General features: G+C 45.6%; 2 protein-coding genes and 2 non-coding genes across 4 annotated transcripts; 3 read left to right on the top strand and 1 right to left on the bottom strand.

The window, feature by feature from the left end:
* Positions 1 to 715: 715 nt before the first annotated feature.
* Tcp1 (t-complex 1) lies at positions 716 to 9,870 on the top strand. Its single transcript, XM_051164655.1, has 12 exons — positions 716 to 914; positions 1,865 to 1,950; positions 2,108 to 2,236; positions 3,392 to 3,489; positions 3,844 to 3,954; positions 4,498 to 4,679; positions 5,608 to 5,734; positions 6,876 to 7,051; positions 7,487 to 7,610; positions 7,897 to 8,089; positions 8,205 to 8,368; positions 9,579 to 9,870. Exons 1-12 carry the CDS (start codon positions 851 to 853, stop codon positions 9,793 to 9,795), a joined length of 1,671 nt encoding a protein of 556 aa, XP_051020612.1. The 5' UTR covers positions 716 to 850; the 3' UTR covers positions 9,796 to 9,870.
* LOC127205462 (small nucleolar RNA SNORA29) lies at positions 3,637 to 3,773 on the top strand. The gene has a single exon (XR_007832669.1). It is a non-coding gene; the product is annotated as a small nucleolar RNA SNORA29 (small nucleolar RNA).
* LOC127205461 (small nucleolar RNA SNORA20) lies at positions 7,667 to 7,794 on the top strand. Its single transcript, XR_007832668.1, has one exon. It is a non-coding gene; the product is annotated as a small nucleolar RNA SNORA20 (small nucleolar RNA).
* A 57-nt stretch (positions 9,871 to 9,927) lies between the features above and the next one.
* Positions 9,928 to 21,112, bottom strand: LOC127205379 (acetyl-CoA acetyltransferase, cytosolic-like). Its single transcript, XM_051164654.1, has 9 exons — positions 21,005 to 21,112; positions 20,605 to 20,739; positions 18,721 to 18,902; positions 17,066 to 17,183; positions 14,572 to 14,715; positions 13,557 to 13,679; positions 11,814 to 11,968; positions 10,514 to 10,624; positions 9,928 to 10,140 (listed from the first exon to the last, which is right to left on the bottom strand). The coding sequence occupies exons 1-9, from the start codon at positions 21,057 to 21,059 to the stop codon at positions 9,970 to 9,972; spliced, it is 1,194 nt and encodes a 397-aa protein (XP_051020611.1). The 5' UTR covers positions 21,060 to 21,112; the 3' UTR covers positions 9,928 to 9,969.
* Positions 21,113 to 22,681: the final 1,569 nt, after the last annotated feature.

Genomic DNA, 22,681 nt, shown 5'->3' with positions numbered 1-22,681 from the left:
CGACTTGAGGACGGGCTGAGGGAACTAGACCTAGTTAAGGTCTCTCTGCGCCTTACGTCGCCCATAAGTCTGGGGTATTTAATCTCAGGGCCTTGTTGATTGCTTCAAGATGACGAGACGCACGTCCATTCAGCCTATCATGAGTCCTTCAACGGCGAAGTGCAACGCTGAATCTTGCGTCCGCTTCTCTAATCAGGTTGCACTCTCCCAATGCACTCCCGACATGTTCGTGCACACCACTTAAGCCTTCTTTTTCTTCGATTGGACCTATATCTCTTCCGATCTTAGTTGCGGCTTCGGCGAGCGCTCTCTTTCGTCCGTTTTGGGTATAAGCAATGGCCCATTTCGCGCTGTCACCATCGTTTTCCGAGTCTTCTGTCCAAGGATTTCTTCCTCTTCAGATTCCTCACAGTTACGCATATTCAGTACTGGACTCTGTGCCATCGACCTGCTCGGACTCTCTTCTCTTGGATTCATCTGGAAGAATCTCAAGTGCTTTGATAATCGAACCAGTTGAGATAACGGTGGAGACTATGCTCCTTCCCGCCTTTCTTATCCAGTCTCTAAATGAATAAAAACTGTACACCTAGCTTCTGGTAGCCCCTCCTCACTTCCGGCGTTTTCAGATTTTTTTTTTCCTTAATCGCCCCGCCCTCCACGTCTTTTTTCCCCAACATGCCCCGCGGCTGGTGGAGCGTGCAAAGCGGGCGGGGCGTCTTACCCAGCAGCCCGCGCGGCGTCGCTTCGGTCTCTCCACGCCGTGGTCCCCGCCGTGGTGGCCGCCGTCCGGCCTCGGAGCGGAGCTACCTGCTGCCTGCGTTGTTAGTGAGATTGGCCTGGTCCCCTGAAGATGGAGGGCCCTTTGTCCGTGTTCGGGGACCGCAGCACTGGGGAGGCGATCCGCTCCCAGAACGGTAAGGGCGAGAGAATCCGGGGTCCGGCCCGCCCGCGGCGGCGCACGCCGAGGCCCGACTGCAGCCGTTAGGCCGGGGCCGCCCGCTGGACACTGCGGTTCCCTGAGGAGAGAGAGGGGCTCGGCCGCACCGGTGCGGCCCTCAGTAGCGGGCCGATTCGGCGCCTTCGCGCCCTTCCGCCTAAGGGAAGAAGGTTCGAGAGCGCCGCAGGGTTAGGGGAAGGGCACGGGATGGGTGTGGGCGTCCGTGCCCCGAGTGAGGCCCGTTGTAGGCGGAAGACGAACTCCAGACGTACATGCCCGCCACGCCCCACGGCCCCTTTGTTCTGGTTCCGGCCCGTTTGGAGCCATCCTGACATGACCAGGAGAGAGTGGCTTCCGGCGGTTCTATTTGCCCGTGAAAAAATGTGCACAGAATTTAGGTGGCTTTTGCATCGCTTCCCTCCGCCGGTCGGGTTCACGGGTGTCCAAACCCTGCCGTTGACAGCTGCTCCCCCAATAAAATTGAACGGAATACAAGTTGAACGCTAGTAAGAGATACTTAGCTACGTTTATCGTCGTTAACGTTAATTCAAATTAGCACGTGGTTTGCTGTGGTTGAACCTGTTTTTTTAAAGCATTCACCTCTTGAAATCGTGGTTGCTCATTGTGCCTTTTTGTTGTCAACTTTCCTCAAAATACAGTCGCTATTTTATCAGGATGAACTATCTGACACTCTTATCAAAACTTGCCAGAGTGGTGATTGCTTATTTTTTGAGGAATTAAACTTTATGGAACACTTGACATACCAGTACTCCAAATAAAAAGTTAACCTTAACTAGTCCTTAAATAAGTGATTTTTAAAAATAAAATAGTAATTACAGATTGGTAAATTTGAGCAAATCATAGGTGTCTATTAGTTTGGGAATTGTTCTAATTTTTTTTTTTTTTTTTTCCGCTGTTCATCTACAGTTATGGCTGCAGCTTCGATTGCCAACATTGTTAAAAGTTCTCTTGGGCCAGTTGGTTTGGATAAAATGTTGGTGGATGATATTGGTGTGAGTATATCTAATTGTTCTTAGTTGCCTTGGTTGTTGTTTTTTTTTGTTTTGTTTTGTTTTGTTTTTTTAATTTCAATTTTTTTTCTATAAAGTCTTTGAGTACAGCATCATGGAGCATGCTTTCTCTGTTGACTTCTTCCTTTACAATTCCCAGGATGTGACCATCACTAATGATGGTGCCACCATCCTGAAGTTGCTGGAGGTAGAACATCCTGCGGCCAAAGTTCTGTGTGAGCTGGCTGACCTGCAAGACAAAGAAGTTGGAGATGGAACTACCTCAGTGGTGAGGTGCTACCTGGGAACAGCTAGAGGGTCGTCAGTGTGTTAGGGTTGAATGCATGACTGCTGAGTCATGCACTGGATCAGAAATTGATGTTTTAAGGAGGTCTCATAAACATTTGAACTAGTTGTCATTAGTTTGCACGATTTAAGTAGGAAAAGAACATAAGGTGATTAAGTACAGGTTTGTTTTAAATACTGGAGTCTCATGAATTTGGAGGCTCATTTTCAACCCCCTTACCATGATGATGTTCACATGTAGAAAAGAGTTGGTTTGCTTTTTGCAGCAGTGGGGGGGGGGGGTTAAGACAGAGTTTCTCTGCATAGCCCTGGCTGTCCTAGAATTCCCTCTATAGGCCAGGCTGTCCTCAGAGACCCACCTGCCTGTACCTGGGGAGTGCTAAGATTAAAGGCGTAGGCCACCACCAACCGGCAAAGAGTTTGTTATGTAAAGAAAATCTTACCAGGTTTAGGATTTTTTGTCGTTTAATAGATACTTTTGTATTTTAAATATGGACAGAAAATCTTGGGAATAGAAATTGGAGGAAGTTAATTTGCCACTATATAGTGTAATATAGCTAGTTAGAAAACGTGGCTAATAACGTAACACTTCATGCGATAACCTACAAATTAGTATAATGCTGTTTGGTGAAGAAGAAACAAATTGTGGGAGAAATGTATAGACTTAACGTCTGCTGTGAAAGAGTGAAATCTGTTTTATAAACAGTGAAGATGACCTTTGTCTAACATGTTATAGTGTCTTTTGTTACACTCAATCTCTACATGTAATGGATGTAATAGTCTGTTGTACTAGGTTTTCACCATTTTCTAGCTTTTGCAGCTTAGGTCATTTTCACAGAATGCTTTGGTAGTGGTCTTCATTTTATATTTTCAGCAAACTGCTACTCAGTTTCTACCGTGGCTGTTCCAGTTAGCATGCTAGGTCATAGTTGGGCATGTGACATAAGCCTTTAATCCCACCACTTGGAAGGCAGAGTCTACAAAACACGTTCAGAATGGTCAGGGCTATACAGATAAGCCCTATCTCAAAAAATGAGTAAATGAATGAGGGGAAATAACCCTGGGTCATTGTAGTGCTGTCCTCTAGACACCATGTGCACTGAGCGCCCGTGTGCTTACAGCAGTGCTTAATCAACAGGTCATCATTGCAGCAGAACTTCTGAAGAATGCCGATGAGCTCGTCAAACAGAAAATACACCCAACATCCGTTATTAGCGGCTATCGTCTTGCTTGCAAGTAAGAAGATTGCATTCAAAGAAAATGTTCATTTATGTAATGACTATGAGATGTATCTTAATGTTTTGACTAATCATTAAGTTGGAAGCGTTGTGTCTTGGCATTCAAGTGGCGCTACGTAAGTGCTAAACCCAGTGTGCTTTATTTTTTCCCACTTGACTACCACATTTTCTCCTAATAGATTTTAGTGGCTATGCTTATGGGATAGATGAAAGGTGCCACGATCTGAGGGGGGAGGACTCTTCAGTGTCCACCCTCTATATGAAGTGGCTGGACAAACCATTGCCTGTGGCATTTGACAGTTAAATGTGAAACTCAAAACTTGTGAGTGACGTTTCTGTTTTTCTTCCCCAGGGAAGCAGTGCGCTATATCAGTGAGAACCTAATCATTAACACAGATGAACTTGGAAGAGACTGTTTGATCAATGCTGCTAAGACATCCATGTCTTCCAAGATTATTGGAATGTATCCTTGAACATTCTGGTGAAGTTTGGCCCTAACCCCTTTTGCTCATAAAAATAAGACTTCAGCCAGACGTGGTGGCGCACACCTTTAATCCCAGCACTGGGGAGGCAGAGGCAGGCGAATCTCTGTGAGTCTGAGCCCAGCCTGGTCTACAAAGTGAATCCAGGACAGCCAAGGCTACACAGAGAAACCCTGTCTCGAAAACTAAAAAAAAAAAGAAAGAAAGAAAAAGTAATAATAATACTTTAGATTTTCTGTGGTATCAGTTTTATGGAATAAAATTTAAAATGCCAATCTAATGCAAATTGGTTGTAGAGGAAAAACAGCTGAAACTGCTGCTGCCTTTCCCACATTTCCAAGGGGAAATGCAGATGGTGGTGAATATGCAGAAGTCGCTTGATAATGCTAATAGAACCGTTCCCCATTGGTGATTTGTTTTGCTCGAAGAAAGTCTAGTTGAATAGTTTTCTGTGTCCCTGGGCTTTTCTTTTTTCTTTTTTTTTTTTTTTTTTAATCTATAGCTGTCCTTAACTGTTGTCTCAGAAATGGTGATTTCTTTGCTAACATGGTGGTAGATGCTGTGCTTGCTGTTAAATACACAGATGTGAGAGGCCAGCCTCGCTATCCAGTCAATTCTGTTAATATTCTGAAAGCCCACGGGAGAAGTCAGATAGAAAGCATGCTGATTAATGGCTATGCCCTCAATTGTGTGGTTGGGTCTCAGGGTAAGTAATGTTCAGTTATTTGGAAATTGACATGACTACGAATCAGAGTACCTCACTGTTTCACACGCCACCCCATCACCACATTTGTGATTTATATAGTATAGATCCTAATAAGCTTAAAATGTTGTGATAGGGGCCAGGCATGGTGACACAGGCAAATTTAATTACAGCACTAAGACATGAGAGGCAGGCATGTCTCTGAAGTTAGAGGCCATCCTTGTCTACCTAGTGAAACCCCACATTAAAAAAAATAATAAATTGGCCGGATGTGGTGCCACAGAATTCAAGGCCAGCCTGGTCTACAAAGTGAGTCCAGGACAGCCAAGGCTACACAGACCCTGTCTCAAAAAAAAAAGTAAAACAAGAAATAAATTGTGTGCACTTGGAACCATCAAAACTTTACTAAGGTTTTTGTCTGTTTTGGGTTTTGGGGTGGAGGGCAGAGTTCGAGACAGGGTTTCTTTGTGTGGCCCTGGCTGTCCTGGAACTCAACTCTGTAGACCAGGCTGGCCTCAAACTAAAAAAGATCTGCCTGCCTCTGCTTCCCGAATGCTAAGATTAGATGTATGCACCACCGCCAATTGCCACCCAGCCCATTACTAATGTTTTAGTTAACAAATTGCCATGCTGTGCTGGGCACGATGCCACACACTTAAATCCCAGAACTCAGGGAGGCAGGTGAATCTCTGTAAGTTTGAGGCAAGCCTGGTCTACGAGCAAGTTCCTGCACAGGCATGACTACACAGAAAAACCATGTCTCAAAAAAACTAAAACTAAAAATTTTTTTAAGAAAGAAAAAAGAATTTATCGTCTAAATTTAGTTTGTATGTAACATGAAATTTTTTATTATGCTCCTTTTTTTGGTTCTAAGGATAGTGTCTTTTATGAAGCCTAGCAATGTTGTAACTAACCTTTTGTTCATTTGTAGGCATGCCCAAAAGAATAGTAAATGCAAAAATTGCTTGTCTTGACTTCAGCCTACAGAAAACAAAAATGAAGCTTGGTGTACAGGTGGTTATTACAGACCCTGAGAAACTGGACCAGATTAGACAGAGGTATTGTGGAAAGTACCTGTGAAAAGGGTGCTTGCAAATCAGTACTTCTGCTAGGTAGAAAAAACATTCTGTTAAGGGGGGAAGGTGTGTCATTTAAACCCAGGAATTGTAGTCAGTATGGGCATCATGGTATAGCTTAATGTTACAAACAAGAAAATTCACATAAAAGAATAAGGACAGTTAGGCACACAGCCTGCTGTTTATTGTCAAGTGTTAGATGCTGTGTGACTGCTAGCTTCACCTAAGACTCCCCGTGCTGTGCCGTTGTGATACAAGTAGCAGTGCACAGTGCTGACTGCAGCTGCAGACATCAGTCCAGCATTGCTCCCGTCATCTTGCTGTGCGGGGACTGCTGTTGTATAATGGGCCTGTCACTGCCTAATGTGTCTGTTACTTAGATGTGACGTAGCTTCTAGTCTGTCTCATACTTGCCTATGATTTCCATGGTACATGTGACTTCCCCTTGGCTTGTTAGAAATGTCTACAATTGAGCTAGGCAGTGACACCTTTCATTCCAGGAGGCAAGGACAGAGGCAGATGAATCTCTCAATTTGAGGCCAGCCTGGTCTACAGAGTAAATTCCAGGACAGCCAGGGTTACACAGAGAAACCTTCATGTTAGGTGTTTTCATTTATTCTCGTTACCTTCCTAGCCACCTTTCTTCTCTAAGTCCTACCCTTCCTCCACCTTCTGTCCTCCTCCCCTATTCCTCAGAAAGGGGAGCCACCCAACCTCATCAAGATGCATCAGCACATCCTCTTTTGAAAGACTTATTATGCATACAGTGTTCTGCCTTCATGTGTGCCTGCACCCAACCTCATTACAGATAGTTGTAAGCCACCATGTGGTTGCTGTGATTTGAACTCCGGACCTCTGGAACAGCAGACAGTGATCTTAACCTCTGAGTCATCTCTCTAGCCCCACAGGCTCTTTTTAAACCGCCTAATTAGGAATTCAAATTGTAGCTAAAAGAGCGAATGTTACTTTCAAGTCTTTGAAATTTACATAAATTGGACTGATTCATTCCTGGGTTTAGTGGGAAAGAATAGTTAATATGATTTAATATATAACTAGTAAAAGTTACAGCTGCATTATTGAAAATACTAAATAATTTTGGTTTATTGAAATATTTCCTCTGTAGAGAATCAGATATCACCAAGGAGAGAATTCAGAAGATCCTGGCAGCTGGTGCCAATGTTATTCTAACCACTGGTGGGATTGATGACATGTGCCTGAAGTATTTTGTGGAGGCTGGTGCCATGGCTGTTAGAAGAGTTTTAAAAAGGGACCTCAAGCGCATTGCTAAAGCTTCTGGAGGTATGTCTTCTCCCAACCGGAGACAAACCAAACTACTTCTTAGAACTATATGTGCTGGGTCAAAAAGTATATTGAAATGTTGGCACTATGTGCTGTAATAGCTTACTAGAGCTTTTTTTTTTTTTTTTTTTTTTTTTGTCTTGGGTTATGGTAGTGGCTTGTTTGGAACCTTGAGTTAATGCAAGGCTTTCTTATAAGAAAGTTTTCTTACAGTAAAATCACATACAAAAAGCTGGGCGTGGTTGTGCACGTCTTTAATCCCAATACTTGGGAGGTAGAGGAAGGTGGATCACTGAGTTCAAGGCCAGTGGCCAGCCTGGTCTACAAAGGGAGTTTAGGACAACCAAGACTACACAGAGAAGCCCTGTCTTGAAAAACCAAAAAAAGAAAAAGAAAATCACAGGAAAAAGTTATATCATTATGACTTTTTTATAGCAAGTATTCTGTCCACACTGGCGAATTTGGAAGGAGAAGAAACTTTTGAATCTACAATGTTGGGACAAGCTGAAGAAGTGGTACAGGAGAGAATTTGTGATGATGAGCTGATCTTAATCAAAAAGTAAGAACTACTTTTATAAGTTACAAAGCATTGCAGATTTGTTGTAGAGTGAATTCTTTCCCATTTATTTGCTGCTCTAGTCTCTCGGTGACAGGAGCAGTTATACGCATGGGATAAAACAATATTGGGCCACTGTAAATTGAGATGAAGTCTGTTTTGTCTCTTCTGCGTGGTCTAGACATTGTTTTTGGTGCCTTGTATCTAAATGTCAGCAGGACTTAATCAAGGGTGTTGTAATTAATGTGTTTTCACTAATTAAAAAATTAATAACTTCACTTTTGTGTAGTACTAAGGCTCGTACGTCTGCATCAGTCATCTTACGAGGAGCAAATGATTTCATGTGTGATGAGATGGAGCGCTCTCTACATGATGCTCTCTGTGTGGTGAAGAGAGTTCTGGAGTCCAAGTCTGTGGTCCCCGGTGGAGGTGCTGTGGAAGCTGCCCTGTCCATATACCTTGAAAACTATGCAACCAGTATGGTAAGGGTAGTTTCAAAAGGCGCTGGAGGTAGTATTGGGTTTTACCATGTGCCTTGTCAGAGACGTGCTGCTGTGTGTTGCCTTTCGTGAAGATATCTCATGTTTTTCTTCTTAGGGATCTCGGGAACAACTTGCTATTGCAGAATTTGCAAGGTCTCTTCTTGTTATTCCTAATACACTGGCAGTGAATGCTGCTCAAGACTCCACCGACCTGGTTGCCAAGTTAAGAGCTTTCCACAATGAGGCTCAAGTTAACCCAGAACGTAAAAATCTAAAGTGGTGAGTATATGATTTCCTAGTGTTCCATTATCCATTCTCATGGGTCTGTTTTAAGTTCATCACAGCAGCCTTTTCTCTCCCTGCACCTTGGGAAATATTTGAAGGGACTTGTCAATAAAACATTACAGGTATTAGTGTTGTGTCTGTGTGACAGTGGCCTCTGAATTTTATTTAGTGCTATTGTGTCCTAAGTGTCAACTCTGGATCCTGTTCTGACTCCCTGGGTAGTACAAGCAGATGGTCTTAGGGTACGCTTACTCACTTCAGTCAGTCCCTTCAGCTTACAGTGAATATAATTTCAGAGTAGTGTGTCATTACACAATCTAGTCCTTAATGCCGATATCATAAAGCATACTTAAACCAACCCAAACAGCTGTGCTATCACTAGGCCAACCTGTACACACAGCTTGGCTGAACATAATAACAGGGTGCAGCTAAATGTTTGGCAGATGATGTGTCTGCTACATTACTGCCTATTTCGGTCCCAGAGGTGTGCTTGTTAGAACTCACAGTCTTTTGTTTCTGGGGTTTAGTTTTTTTTGGGGGGGAGGGGTTGGTTTTTTGTTTGGTTTTGGTTTTTGGTTCTTCAAGACAGAGTTTCTCTGTGTAGCTCTGGCTGTCCTGGACTTGCTTTGTAGACCAGGTTGGCCTCGAACTCACAGTGATCTGCCTGCCTCTGCCTCCTGCAAGACTCAGATCTCCGGAGGGAAATCTTTAGTCTATTCTTGGAGTCGCCAATGAGAGACAGAGTCTCTTGTCGATGCAAATACATAGGAATTTATTGAGCCGATACAACGGGGTCAGTTAAGCTCTTTTGAGCTGGAGATCCCAAGGAGCAAAAGCATGGGCTTTTTATACCCTTTACAAAAGCAGAACTTAGCAGAGAAACTTGATTGGTTAATAGACTAGCACTGGGACTTTTTTAGTTAGGGACGGGTAACTACAATTTTGGGTTGGTGGAAATTTTTAAACACAAGCTGTAACACAAACTAGCTGCCTTTGAGTCAAGCTGGACCCTCCAGAAATTTACATGCTTTAGCCTTAATGGGGGTCCTTAAGGGGGGGGCTGGTTCTTTCACTCTCAAGTGCTGGGGTTAAAGGGGTGCATCACCACACCCAGCTAAGAACTGGTCTTTTGGTCTAGAATAGCTGGAATACCACATCACATCTGAGCTTAGAAGGTCATTTAATCAGATTTCCACCATTTCAGGATTGGTCTTGATTTGATCAACGGAAAACCACGAGACAACAAGCAAGCAGGCGTGTTTGAACCAACCATAGTCAAAGTGAAGAGCCTGAAGTTTGCAACAGAAGCTGCAATCACCATTCTTCGAATTGATGATCTGATAAAATTACACCCAGAAAGCAAAGACGATAAACATGGAGGTTACGAAAATGCCGTTCACTCTGGAGCCCTTGATGACTGATTGGATTTTTATTTATAAGTGTCAGGTGCAGTGTCTTAGCCTTGGGTATCTCACATTAAAGTACAGCAATCTGTCCACCTGTCTTGTCCTCACTTTGGTCCTCTGATTTCACATTCTATTTAGTGTTTCACTGATTTAGCAAGAACCGATCAAGGGTGGTGGCCGTCCAGCAGATCATCCTCTCTGAACACACATTGCTATTCCCATCCCACCCCCAATGCACAGGGCTGCAACCCCACGGCTCCCACCCACTCTCTCCAGAGTGTGTAACAAGGTCACTAGAATCCTACAGCCAGACGCTCCCAGAGGATGGCCCAAGGCAATGGCTCCTCCATCCATGTTGACCTACAGGGAAGAAGAGCTTGAAGTCAGTCTCTGTGGACACAGGCTAATACCCTAGTTTTATGTCTCCTCTCGGTGTTATTCTAGTGAACCAGCCTTTCAAACTTAGCTGCTTCCACGGCAAAGCTTGGGAGTAAATGATGCCCATGTGACACCTGCTGTCCTGCTGTCCTCTCTGGTTTCTCGAATGTTCCATGCATTCTGGTGTGTGAACTAACATACTCAGTGACAAGCAACAAAAGTCACCTGAAACTTAACTACTATTTGCTCATGTCTTGCCAAGGTGACCAATGCTGGGAAAGTAACCCATTTGTTGTTTTTTACAGCTTTGAGGATTATGCAAGTTCACTGGCAAACAAGACAGCTTGGTGTTTACCTTCTCGGGGTTGAGTCCAAGTTCTTTAGCTATTGCAACAGAGAGAGCTGCGTAGGCTTCATTGATTTCAAACGCATCGACATCCCCTAGGGACCAGCCTGCCTTTGTAACCTATAGAAAGATGAACTATTAGTGATTGGTAACATGTATGGAGCTCAGACTACTGTAAAGTTAGGTGTGCCATAGTGGCCCCTGCCTAAGATACAAGGTTGAATAGACTAAGCTCAGCTGTCATGGTATTCCCAGAAGAGCACTGTGACAGACTGGACTCTCTTAGGTGCTGCAGTGTACAGCTGCAGTGGCTACTTGTTATCTCAGCATTTAAGAGGCTGAGATGGGACAAGTAAGTTTGAGGCCAGGTTGGGCTGCAGAGCAAGGCCCAGCCTCAAAACCAAAAGCATGTAGTCTGAAATACCTGTAAGGTACAAAGTACAAATTCTGTTCGTATACGTAGTATAGTTCTTTTTGTTTTAGGATTTATCTGTTACATATAGTGTTCTGCCTTCATGCCATAAGAGGACACCAGATATAGTTGTGAGCTACCATGTGGTTGCTGGGAATTAAATTCCAGACCTCTGGAAGAGCAAACAATGCTCTTAACCTCTTAGCCATCTCCCCAGCCCTGAATCTACTATTTTTAAAAACCTTGAGGTAGCAAAGTGATTTCAGGTCAAGTGCTTTGCAAGGGGTGGAGATGTGTGCTTGCCATCCCTGTACTGGAGAGGTTGGGGTAGGCAGGTAATGAAACCTGGTAGCAAACTCAGTAAAATTGGCACACCCTCACATTCCAGACTGGAAAGAGAAACAGGAGGGGTTTAAAGTGCTCAGTAAAGTAAAGTAGTTACACACCTTTAATCCCAGCACTCAGGCAAGTGGATCTCTGAATTCTAGGCTAGACTGGTCTACAGAGTGAATTCCAGGACAGCCAAGGCTACACAAAGAAACCCTGTCTAGAAAACAAAAAACCAGGCATGGTGGCACAAGCCTCTAGTCCCAGCACTTGGGAGGCAGAGGCAGGTGGATCTCTGAGTTTGAGACCAGCCTGGGCTAGACAGAAACCCTGTGTCCAAAACCCAAAACAAAATAACTCAGTACAAAGCAACACTCTACATTCACACAGAAGCTAAACGTTTTAAGGTTGGGGTCACCAGTGGCCATACCTGTAACAGCATTTGGGAAGGTACTGGGTAGAGGAGCAGGAGTTCAAGGCCATCCTCCAACTACATGAGTTTGAAAGTCTAGGCTTCCTCAAACCCTGGCACACATGTGCCCACCAACACACACATTTAAAGACACTCACAGCTTGCTTTATGGCTGGAATTGGTCCAACTCCCATAACGGAAGGCTCCACACCAGCTTGTGACCAGGAGACTATTCGTGCTAAAGGTCTCAGCATTCGACTCTCGGCTTCTGTCTTCTTCATAAGAACCACGGCAGCGGCACCATCGTTCATTCCTGTAAACAAGGGACCTGGTTTCTACAGTGCTCCTTGATTGCAGATGCAGACCCGGGACCACCTCTTTTCCTCCTGAAACATTAAGCTGCTGACATCTTGGCAAAGCCATTTGCTGTGATTCATCAGACTACACAGTGTGCTTAGATATGGTCATGTCTAGACCATACATTATGAGAGTCCCCCCAATAGTTTTGGGAGCTGAGGAGGCCAAGGATGAAAGAAAACAAACAATCCTAGGCCTTACTGTGATCATGGGTACTGGGATTTCCTGGGATGGGAAAAGTATGAAATGAATGAACATTGGAGGTTTTGGTTTATTTTGAGACTAACACTCTGCAGCCCTGGCTAGCCAAATTTCTCTGAGACCAGAATGACCTTGAAACCACAGAAATCCACCTGCCTTTGCCACCTGAATGCAGGAGTAAAGGTGTGTGGTTTTTGTTTTGTTTGGGGTGGGTGGGCATCTTGACAGGATATCTCTAACAGCCCTGGCTATCCTGGAACTTACTTTGAAAACCAAGATGGCAGCGAATTCAAAGAGCTACCTGCTTCTGCCTCCCAAGTGCTGGGATTAAAGGTATGCACCACCTGGGGGCTGGAGCAATGGCTCAGAGGTTAAGAACACTAGCTGCATTCCAGAGGTACTGAGTTCAGTTCCCAGAAACCACATGGTGGCTCACAACCATCTATAATGAGATCTGGTGCCCACTTCTGGCATGCCCATACATGCAGACAGAACACTGTATACATAATATTTTTAAAAACAAAAGACAGGGTTGAAGAGATGGCTCAGAGGTTAAGAGCACTGGCTGCTCTTGCAAAGGTCCTGACTTCAATTCCCAGCAACCACATAGTGGCTCACAACCATCTGTAATGGGATCTGGTGCCCTCTTCTTGTAGGCACATATGTAGGCAGAGCACTGTATACATAATACATAATTTTTTTAAGAAAAACATAAAGGTGTGTACCACCATGCTCTGCTATTATGGAGTATTTTGGGGTTTTGTTTTTTAAAGATTTTATTTACTTTATGTATGAGCACTCAATAAGCATATACACCTGCATGCCAGAAGAGGGCATCAGATCCCAGTGTAGATGGTTGTGAGCCACCATGTGGTATCTGGGAATTGAACTCAAGACCTCTGGAAGAGCAGAGAGTGCTCTTAACTACTGAGTCCCCTGCCCCTACTCTGGAGCTTTTTTTTTTTTTTTTGGTTTGGTTTGGTTTGGTTTGATTTTTCAAGAGAGGGTTTCTCTATGTAGCCTTGGCTGTCCTGGACTCCCTTTGTAGACCAGGCTGGCCTCAAACTAAAAGAGGTCCACCTGCCTCTGCCTCCTCAGTGCTGGGATGAAAGGTGCGCCACTATGCCCAGCCCTACCCTGGAATTCTTAATTTTACTCTGTTCACTTGATATCCTGTATAGATGTCAAGAAAGCAAATCACGTCAGTATAAACTGAAGAACAATATAGAAAGGATAAGCGTTCCCTTAAACTCAGCTTTAGGAATCATTCTGTGTAAAGACATATTCACTTGGTAGACCTCACCACAGTTGGCACTTCCCCAAGTGCGTTTCAGAAATCAAACCTGTTGCATTAGCAGACGTGACTGTCCCCGTCCCATCAGTAAGAAAGTAAGGTTTTAGCTTGCCCATGGCTTCAATGTTGCTCCCATGACGAGGAAACTCGTCCACTTTCACTTCAGTGAGACCTACAAAGAATAAATCCGGTGACTTGGGGTGAGCACAGAGAAGGCAGAACGCTGGGACTGAGGCTTCTCAGAAACAAGAGGGTTCACATTTGAGAGAAAGGACTGTTCCGTTTACCCACTTCCATCCCAGTAGGAAATGACTGGCTCCCTGCATCTACCCCATAAGAACTCACTGTGAAGACACTCTCCCTGTGTTCAAACCCACAGCCCTCTCTGAGGACAGCAGTTATGCGTATTGTATGGATGTAGGTTTGGTCACTACGTTCAGCTGGTTGCATCTGAGCGGGTGAGGTGTAGAGCAATCCACCTTCCACCACCTGGGCACAAATGGCAGTTACTGCTAAGGGCGCTGTCTGCAGGGTCCTCTTTAGATCATGGAGTGGAAGCTAACAAGATGTGTCATCTGCAAGTCACACACACGGGAGCAACTGGAGAGGCTTTATTTAGACTGCACAGGAGAGGTGTGTCTTCTGAGTACCACAGATGACACTCTACTTCTCATGACACCACCGGGATGCACACTGCACCTGTGAACAGTCTGAAGAGGATGGTTTCCATGTGACCATACCCCCTGTAGACAGTATTTTACAGCCAGGTGTGGTGGTGCACACCTGCGATGCCAGCACTCAGCAGGTAGAAGCAGGATGGTCACCCACCACCTGGAGGCCAGCCCGGTCCACACAGGGAGCGTGAGGCCGTCCAGGCTTCACAGCAAGACAAGACTGTGGCTGAAAACACACAGCATCCCCACCTGCCCTCCCGCGTTCAGATGTGTAATGCCCACACCTTTACTTCCTGTAAAGTCCAACATTCACAAACCGCCCTACACATCACCCTTGCAGTGTCATTCGTGCCTACAAACAGCTTCCTGGTGTGTGATCCCAATACTCACCTTTTCTGGAGGACACCAGCACTGGCACAATCTCCTTGTCAAAGTGGCCAGCTTTCTGCGCATGCTCTGTCCTGTTCTGGGACAGAACTGCAACCTTGTCCTGGGCCTCTCTACTCACTTGCCATTTTTTGGCTACATTTTCAGCTGAGGAGAAGAAAAGACAAAAACAGTATATTCATGAGCTGGCCTGTGGTAGCTCAAGCCACTCACACTTAGACCAGTTTTAACAGTACACAGCAGCAGGCATTGTCGGAGAAGGAGAAGCCTTGCTCTGTGGCCAGACCCGGTTGCTCGGATAGGTCTGAAAACTATAGTTTTCTTTATAATATAATCTCTTGAGAGGTATTATCTTTCTTTTCTTCTTACCTTTCTATATATGGAAGTGTAAACTTGCAGAACTCAGTATCTAGACTCACATTGACATTTTTCCCCATTTACCTAACATCCTTTTTCCTAACCACCTGAGGGAAAGATAGAAATACAATTCTCTTTCACCTCTGTATTACAATCTCACAACATACTTCCCTTGAACAAATTATTTCCCTATGTAATGGGTTGTCTAAACAACTAATAAAATCCGGGCTCTTGATATGTTTCTGCACAAAGCAATGCTTGCTCCCAGCCCTGAAGAACTGGATGCCACAACAGTGGGGGAAAGAACTGACTACTACCGGTTGACCTGTGACCTCCATACGTGCACTGTGACACTTGTACACCTGTATACCCATGCACACACAAATATACATGTTAAAACCTTAAAAAAAACAATTAGGAAATATAACATTAATACTAATTCTTAGCTCATCTTCAAAGTTTACCTACTGTACTATTAAATCTTAAAAGTAATTAATCTTTTAAGAAGTCAGGAGCAGTAGCATGTACATTTATCCCAGCACTTGGAGGGCAAAGGCAGGCGGGTAGATCTGTGAGTTCCAGGCCAACCTTGTCTACAGAGTGAGTTCCAGGACAGCCTACACAGAGAAACTCTGAAAGAAGGAAAACAAAAAAGTAATTTGTCTCATTGCTCAGTACCCTGTGTCTTAGTGTGTGTGGCACTTCACTTTAAATCCCTATGTGCGATATGTGACAAGCTCGGCTGCCTGTTCTGTCACATTGGCTCCTGTTTCCTCAGACTTGACTAAGATCAAGGCATGAACACCACTGCTGGCGTAGGAGGTGGTGGTAGCTTTGCCACATACAGAAGTGGCCTTGCCATGTTTATGTACTGGTTTTGCTGTTTTAGTATTTTGAGACAGGCTTACTATGGCTGGCCAGGAACCTGCTATGTAGACCAGGCTAGCCTGGAGCTCATTGGGTATATGTACCTCCGCCACTCTTATGAGTGAACATCACCATACCAGCTCAGGTCTCTGGAAAGTTACCATTTTCCATTTAAAGCTAATCAGTAAATCCTGGGAATTACTTGTTTTTATTTTTGTTTGTTTTGTTTTGGTTTTGGTTTGGTTTTGGTTTTTGAGACAGAGTTTCTCTGTGTAACTGTCCTGGCTGTCCTGGACTCACAGCGATCCGCCTGCCTCTGTCTCCCGAGTGCTGGGATTAAAGGCGTATGCCACCATGCCCAGCTAATCCTGGGAATTATTATGTTTTGAAAAATACCTTTACTTGCTGAACATGGTGATACACACCTTTAATCCTGGTATTTCATAGGCAGATATGAGTGGATCTCTGTGAGTTCTTGGCTAACCTAAGTCAATGTCAGCTAGGACTACAAAATGAGAGCCTATTTAAAAAGAAAACAAGGAAAGAAAAAGAAACAAACAGCCAGGTGTGGTGGTTCATGCCTTTATTCCCAGCACTTGTGGCTGTGAGTTCAAGGCCAGTCTGATCTACAAAGCGAATCCAGGACAGCCAAGGCTACACAGAGAAACCCTGTCTTGAAAAACTAAAAAAAGAAAAAAAAAAAAAAAAAAAAAAGAAACAAACAAACCCTTTTTGGGCCAATGAAACAGATTAGTGGGTAAAGACACCTACTGCCAAGCGGGAAAACCTGACTTCAGTATCCTGGATCCACATGCCCACACATTGGACAGGGAGACACACACACACACACACACACACACACACACACACACACACACACACACACCTCCAGGTGATGGGGTTTCTCCTGTTGCATCACAGCTAAGCATACTCAAAGCTTTTCCAATGGCACTCTCTGACACATGCTCTTGTCAACCTTTTTTGGGGATCAGGGGTTCAAGACAGGTATTCTCGGTGTAGTCTTGGCTATCCGGGACTCACTTTGTAGACCAGGCTGGCTGTTTGTTTTTGTTTGTTTTATGAGTACTCGATCTGTGTATATATCTGCATGCCAGAAGACAGCATCAGATCACATAATAGATGGTTGTGAGCCATCATGTGGTTGTTGGGAATTGAACTCAGGACCTCTGGAAGGACAGACAGTGCTCTTAATCACTGAGCCAGCTCTTGTCAACCTTTTAGATGCTAGTGTCTGCAGCCACATCAGCCTTACCTGTAATGCCCATATGATAGTTGTGAAACGCATCTGTGAGACCGTCACAGAGTATGCTGTCAGCTAGTGGCACCTCACCCATCTTGACTCCTGTTCTCAGGTGAGCCAAGTGAGGGGCCTGGAAACAGGAAGTAAGAGCAGACTTAGGCTTGCTTGTCACCTGTCCTCTCAGGATCCCACTCAGATACAGAATGAGCTGGCCAGTACCTCCTCCCTCTTTATTACCCATGAAGCCCTTTTCCACACTACCTGTTCTCTCCACACCACAGCCTGAAATGAAACTCTGCCTTCACTTGGGGTTCCAAAACAGCCAGGGCTACACAGAGAATCTTACTTCAAGAAGGAAACAAACAAATGTGTGTGTACTATTTACAATATGTGTGTGTGTGTGTGTGTGTGTGTGTGTGTGCATATTTATATATATGGTTGGGATGGCTCAGTACATACGGGCACTTACTGCAAGGCTGAGGACCTGAGTTCAAATCTCCATCTGATGAGGAGAGAATCTATTCCAGGAAGTCATTCTCTGACCTCTCTATGAATGTGGATGCATGTACCCATACCCCAGTAACATGGTAATAAACGTTACTTTATTATTTATTATTAGTTCTTTTTTTGAGAGTGAAGGTGTGCACCACCACACCCTTTCTGTATTTTTTTTAATAAGTGGAGAATGGCAGTAGTGCATGATGGGAAACAACTCACCACGAGAAGTGAAGAACTAGACAGCACCTCAAGTGGACAAGTTGGGGACCCAAGTAGGAATACCAATCTGGAGCTGTTTCTCCTTTATTGTCCTATCTAACTTTTATTCTTTGATAATAAGCAGAGCTGAATTACAGGTCTGGATGACTCAGGTGGCCTTAGACCTTGGCATCAACTCCTAAGGATGACACCCCTCAGAAGTTAGTCAGTTGCCTGTGGAATTAAGTATCCTTTACCTTTCTAATGTTCTCAAAATGAATTTGTAATGGACATGCTTAATAACTCTTTGGGCATGATTAAAACAAAAACTTTCTCGCCAGGCAGGGCAGCACATGCCTTTAATCCCAGCACTCGGGAGGCAGAGGCAGGTGGATCTCTGTGAGTTCGAGGACAGCTTGGTCTACAAAGTGAGTCCAGGACAGCCAAGGCTACATAGAGAAACCATGTCTCAAAAAACAAAACAGAATCAAAATTAATAATAATAATAATAATAATAACCTTTCTCAAACTTTTAAAATTATATGGAAGATAACTTTTAAAAGTTTGAATACTTCGAAAATATCCAAAAACTTACAAAGGTTTTTCTGAGCATGGCGGCACATGCTTGTAATCTTAGCACTCAGGAGACAGAGCAGAAGCAAGCACTTAAAGCTAGGCTAGGCTACATAAGAAGTCCTGAGCTAGCCTCGGCTACATAGTAAGCAGGGAGAGCAACCAACTAATCTTGTGTGTGCATTCAGCAAACACTGTCTGCTTCTGGAACAACAGCTTAGAGAGATTCTGCTCTGCTGCACCGGCCTGGCTGACAGGCTGTTCTTCAGTAGGATTTCTCACCCCACCTGGAGAGCAGTGAGCACTCAGGCAGGGTGAGGCTCAGCCACTTTGTGTGTGTCCCTCAGCAGGACATGGCCTAGGCGATGAGGGTGGTGAGGCAGCACCTCTGTACTTACCTTGCTCATGTTCTCCATGCCTCCTGCAACCACGATGCTGGAGTCGCCTGTGGCTATGGCCTGGGCTGCAAGGCACACGGCCTTTAGGCCCGAGCCACAGATCATCTGGCAGCTCCACGCTGGAACTGAGTAGGGGATCCCTGCACCCACACTGGCTTGTCGAGTAGGATTCTGCCCACAGCCTGGAACAAGGAACACAGAAGCCTCTGAGCCACCAAGGAGAAAGGGGAGACAGCAGGGCTCAAGTGTGGGCCAACTGCAAGGAGATGCCTGCACTGCAGCATGCCTTCAGGGCAGGCAGCACAGAGGCCTGGTTCCCTCTCTGCCTGCCACTCTATGCCTGGGACACATGCCACCTCATGCAACACCTTGGTGTTCCAGAGAGAAGCTTCCTCCTCCACAAACAAGTTCCCAATACCCAAGACGGAGCCAAAAGATCTGTATCTCAGCCTGGCGAGGTGGCACAGGCCTTTAATTCAAGTGCTTGGGTGGCAGAGGCAGGCGAATCTCTGTGAGTTTGAGGCCAGTCTCATCTACAAAGTAAGTTCAAGACATTCAGGGCTACACAGAAAAATCCTCTCTTGAAAATACACACACATTTCAGTTCTGAGATATATATATATATATTTTACATTTAATGGATGGGAGGCTCTTCAGTTAGAAATAAATAGAACACATACTTAAAAGTAGCAGGAGGTCAGGGAAGTCCTGTTCTTCACATACCCAGGATACGCAGGACACAGTAGAACCCCCGGGAAAAGACTCACCATCTCCCCTCCCCTCATCACAATGGAGGCTGCAGACAGCAGGGGCTCCCTGTGTCCGTGCCACACATGTGGAACCTAACAGCCAGAGAGATCCGAGAACCTTACCTTTCAGCTCAGCTCAGCTCAGCGGTGCCCCCAAATCACTCCCTGAGTATTCTGTTCCTCTGATTGCATTCTTGCGTATCTAATGACGCCTTTGCCTTTTCTGTATCTTGCTCTTAGGCTTTAGGCCTGGTTTGTGTTTCTTCGCCCGCTTTGCTATTTTACTGTACTCTTTGGGCACACCTCATGTACTGCCTCTCATACGCCTACACCCTCCCACTCTCGGTCTTTTTTTTTTTTTTTTTTTTTGGTTTTTCGAGGCAGGGTTTCTCTGTGTAGCCTTGGCCATCCTGGACTCACTTTGTAGACCAGGCTGGCCTCGAACTCATAGCGATCCACCTGCCTCTGCCTCCCGAGTGCTGGGATTAAAGGCGTGCGCCACCACGCCCGGCTGTGTCTTTTTAATTGAAATCCAGTACATGCCATACTATCCTTGCTTGGTTGCTCTTCATGTTATTGAAGTCAATGGTGCCCCTGTTGTTCGTTGGCTAGTATGAAAATTGCTTAATGACACTAGCAAGCCGCTGGTGTTGCTGTCCCGGGGAATAATGTGAAGCTATGACAGGCATGGAGAGCTCCTGGTTTGAGTAAGTTTTTCTTTCTTTCTTTTTTTTTTTTTTTGGTTTGGTTTTTCGAGACAGTGTCTCTCTATGTAGCCTTGGATGTCCTGGACTCACTTTGTAGACCAGGCTGGCCTCGAACTCACAGCGATCCGCCTGCCTCTGCCTCCCGAGTGCTGGGATTAAAGGCGTGCGCCACCACGCCCAGCTGAGGCATTATTTTTTTGAACTACACATTCAATACTACCAATTCAATTCTAGCAGAGAGCACTCTAAGCAAAGAGATGTATGGTGGTGGTGGTGGTGGTGGTGGTGGTGGTGGTGGTGGTGGTGGTGTGTGTGTGTGTGTGTGTGTGTGTGTGTGTGTGTGTGTGCGCGCGCGCGCGCGCGCGTGCACGCAAATACAGGGTCTGTCTGTAATGGACCTGACCTCTCCTGGGCTACTGAGGAGTTACCTGCCGTCAAAACGTGTCCAAATATGACCTCGGACACCTCTTCTGGAGCCACCTTGGCCCTCTGCAGGACTTCTTTGATGACAGTTGTCCCCAGGTCATGGGCGGGCACAGTGGACAGGGCACCATTGAAGGAGCCTATAACGGAATGGTGAAGAGGAAGGGCATCTGAACCAAGAGCACACTTTGGACCACCGAGGGAGCTGATGGGGCCACATGCGATGGGGACTTTAAGCTGATGCTTTACCAAGCCCAGGGCTGCCCAGAGCCCAAACTCTGACCACCAGTGCCTGGCACCTGGCACCACAGGGTAACCAATGGGCCACCATGCATGCAAGCAGGCAGTTGGCCTGGTTTTCTGTGTACATGCCGGGTAGGGCGGAAGGCCTCCGGGGACACTCACCGATGGCAGTCCGGACCGCAGAGACGATGACCACGGGGTCGGAGTCTGCACTCATCCTGCTGCTCTGCTGGCGTCTGCCCTGTACTGGGGACAATTTAGGAAAACTGCAGAGTCTAGGCTGCTCTGGGGGAGGAGCCTACCTAGAGTTGCCCCGCCCCGCCCCGCCCAGCAGCTGCCAAGCACTCCTCTTCTCTGTTGAGGGTTACCTCGCTGTGAATATCCCGGGTTCTGTTTTTGTGTGTTTTTGGAGCAGTGAGGGTTACTAAAAGTCTACCTCTCTCCAGCCAGAACTGGAATGCCCTGGCTAGAATTCTCGAACTCTGCCGGGTTCCAGAAGGAGCAGGGTATAGAGTGTCTCAACTCACAGGGACTCTGAGACTCTTCCATGTGTGCCAGGGCGCTGTAATATGCAGTTCACTTGCATGAGAAGAACTGGGTTCTTGTCCAGGGGGAACCCCAGGGTTCTAGGGTGGGGCTGCTTCTGGAATGTGTTCTGTGGATCCTCTTCACTAAAGGTCCTTTAGGGCCAACGGATCACTGTTGTTCAAACCACCTGCGGCCAAAGTCAGACTTTGCCAGGACTTCCTAATTACCTTTAGGATGCCAAAAAAACAGCCTGGGTCCCCCCTGCCCCCCTTCCTGCCCCCTAAACGGCCCACACAATCTACAATATGTGGGCAAGCAAAAAGTTTTATTTCTGCAGTGGGCACAAAACTATACTAAAGCCTACAGAGTGGGGGTGAGGCTGGCCTTTCAGATAGAAGGGCCAATGCCTCACTCCAGGTGCTTAGAGCTTGGCCACACATTTGTTTTTCTCTTTTCTTTTTTCTTTTCTTTTCTTTTTTTTTTTTTTTTTTTTCACCGAGACAAGTTTTCTAAGTGTAGCCATGGCTGTCCTGGACTTGCTTTGTAGACAAGGTTGGCCTCGAACTCAGAGATCCGCCTGCCTCTGCCTCCCAAGTGCTGGGATTAAAAGTGTGTGCCACCATGCCCAGCCGCTGTTTTGTTTTTCTCAATGCAGGGTATCTCCAAGTAGCCCTGGCTGTCCTGGAACTTACTCTGTAATCCAGGCTGGCCTTGAACTCTCAGAAGGCTGCCTGCCTCTGCGAATGCTGGGATTAAAGGCGAGTGCCACCACTGCCTGGCCCTTCTTCTTCTTCTTCTTCTTCTTCTTCTTCTTCTTCTTCTTCTTCTTCTTCTTCTTCTTCTTCTTCTTCTTCTTTTTTTTTCTTTCCAAAGGGAAAAATCTTATTAGATATATTTTATGTAGATCAGTGATTTTGTTTGTTTGCCTGCATATATGTATGTGCACCATGTATGTTCCTAGATCCCCCAAATAGGTCAGAAAAGGGCGTCTGTTTGCCTGGAATGGAGTTGTGATGGTTTTGAATCACCAGGTGGGTCCTGGGAACTAACTCAGGGCCTCTGTCAGAATAAGTGCTCTTAATTTGTGAGCATCACTCCACCATGTCTCTCTCTCCCCCACCCTCTCTCCCTCCTTCCTTCCTTCCCTGCTTCCCTCTCTCTCTAGTGCCCCCCTCTCCTTCCCTCCCTCTCTCTCTGAGACATGACTTCATAATGTAGCCCTTAGCTTACCTGGAAGTCACTATGCAGGCTGGCCTGGAACTTAGAGGTCCATCTGCTTCTACCTCTCAAGTGTCGGGATTAAAGCTGTGT

Source organism: Acomys russatus, chromosome 21 (assembly GCF_903995435.1).
Source record: "Acomys russatus chromosome 21, mAcoRus1.1, whole genome shotgun sequence".
Lineage (NCBI taxonomy): Eukaryota > Metazoa > Chordata > Mammalia > Rodentia > Muridae > Acomys > Acomys russatus.
This window is presented reverse-complemented; position numbering and strand designations above follow the sequence as displayed.

What these genes read in the sequence shown, in the direction of transcription:
- Tcp1 (XM_051164655.1), top strand. Translation starts at nt 851, where the DNA reads ATGGAGGGCCCTTTGTCCGTGTTCGGGGACCGCAGCACTGGGGAGGCG. An exon ending in TCTTCCAAGATTATTGGAAT is followed by an intron (nt 3,955 to 4,497) that starts GTATCCTTGAAC and finishes CTGTTGTCTCAG; the next exon opens with AAATGGTGATTTCTTTGCTA. An exon ending in AAAACTATGCAACCAGTATG is followed by an intron (nt 8,090 to 8,204) that starts GTAAGGGTAGTT and finishes TTTTCTTCTTAG; the next exon opens with GGATCTCGGGAACAACTTGC.
- LOC127205379 (XM_051164654.1), bottom strand. Translation starts at nt 21,059, where the DNA reads ATGAGTGCAGACTCCGACCCCGTGGTCATCGTCTCTGCGGTCCGGACT. An exon ending in TGGACACGTTTTGACGGCAG is followed by an intron (nt 18,903 to 20,604) that starts GTAACTCCTCAG and finishes TCCTTGTTCCAG; the next exon opens with GCTGTGGGCAGAATCCTACT. An exon ending in GCATGGAGAACATGAGCAAG is followed by an intron (nt 17,184 to 18,720) that starts GTAAGTACAGAG and finishes TCCTGTTTCCAG; the next exon opens with GCCCCTCACTTGGCTCACCT.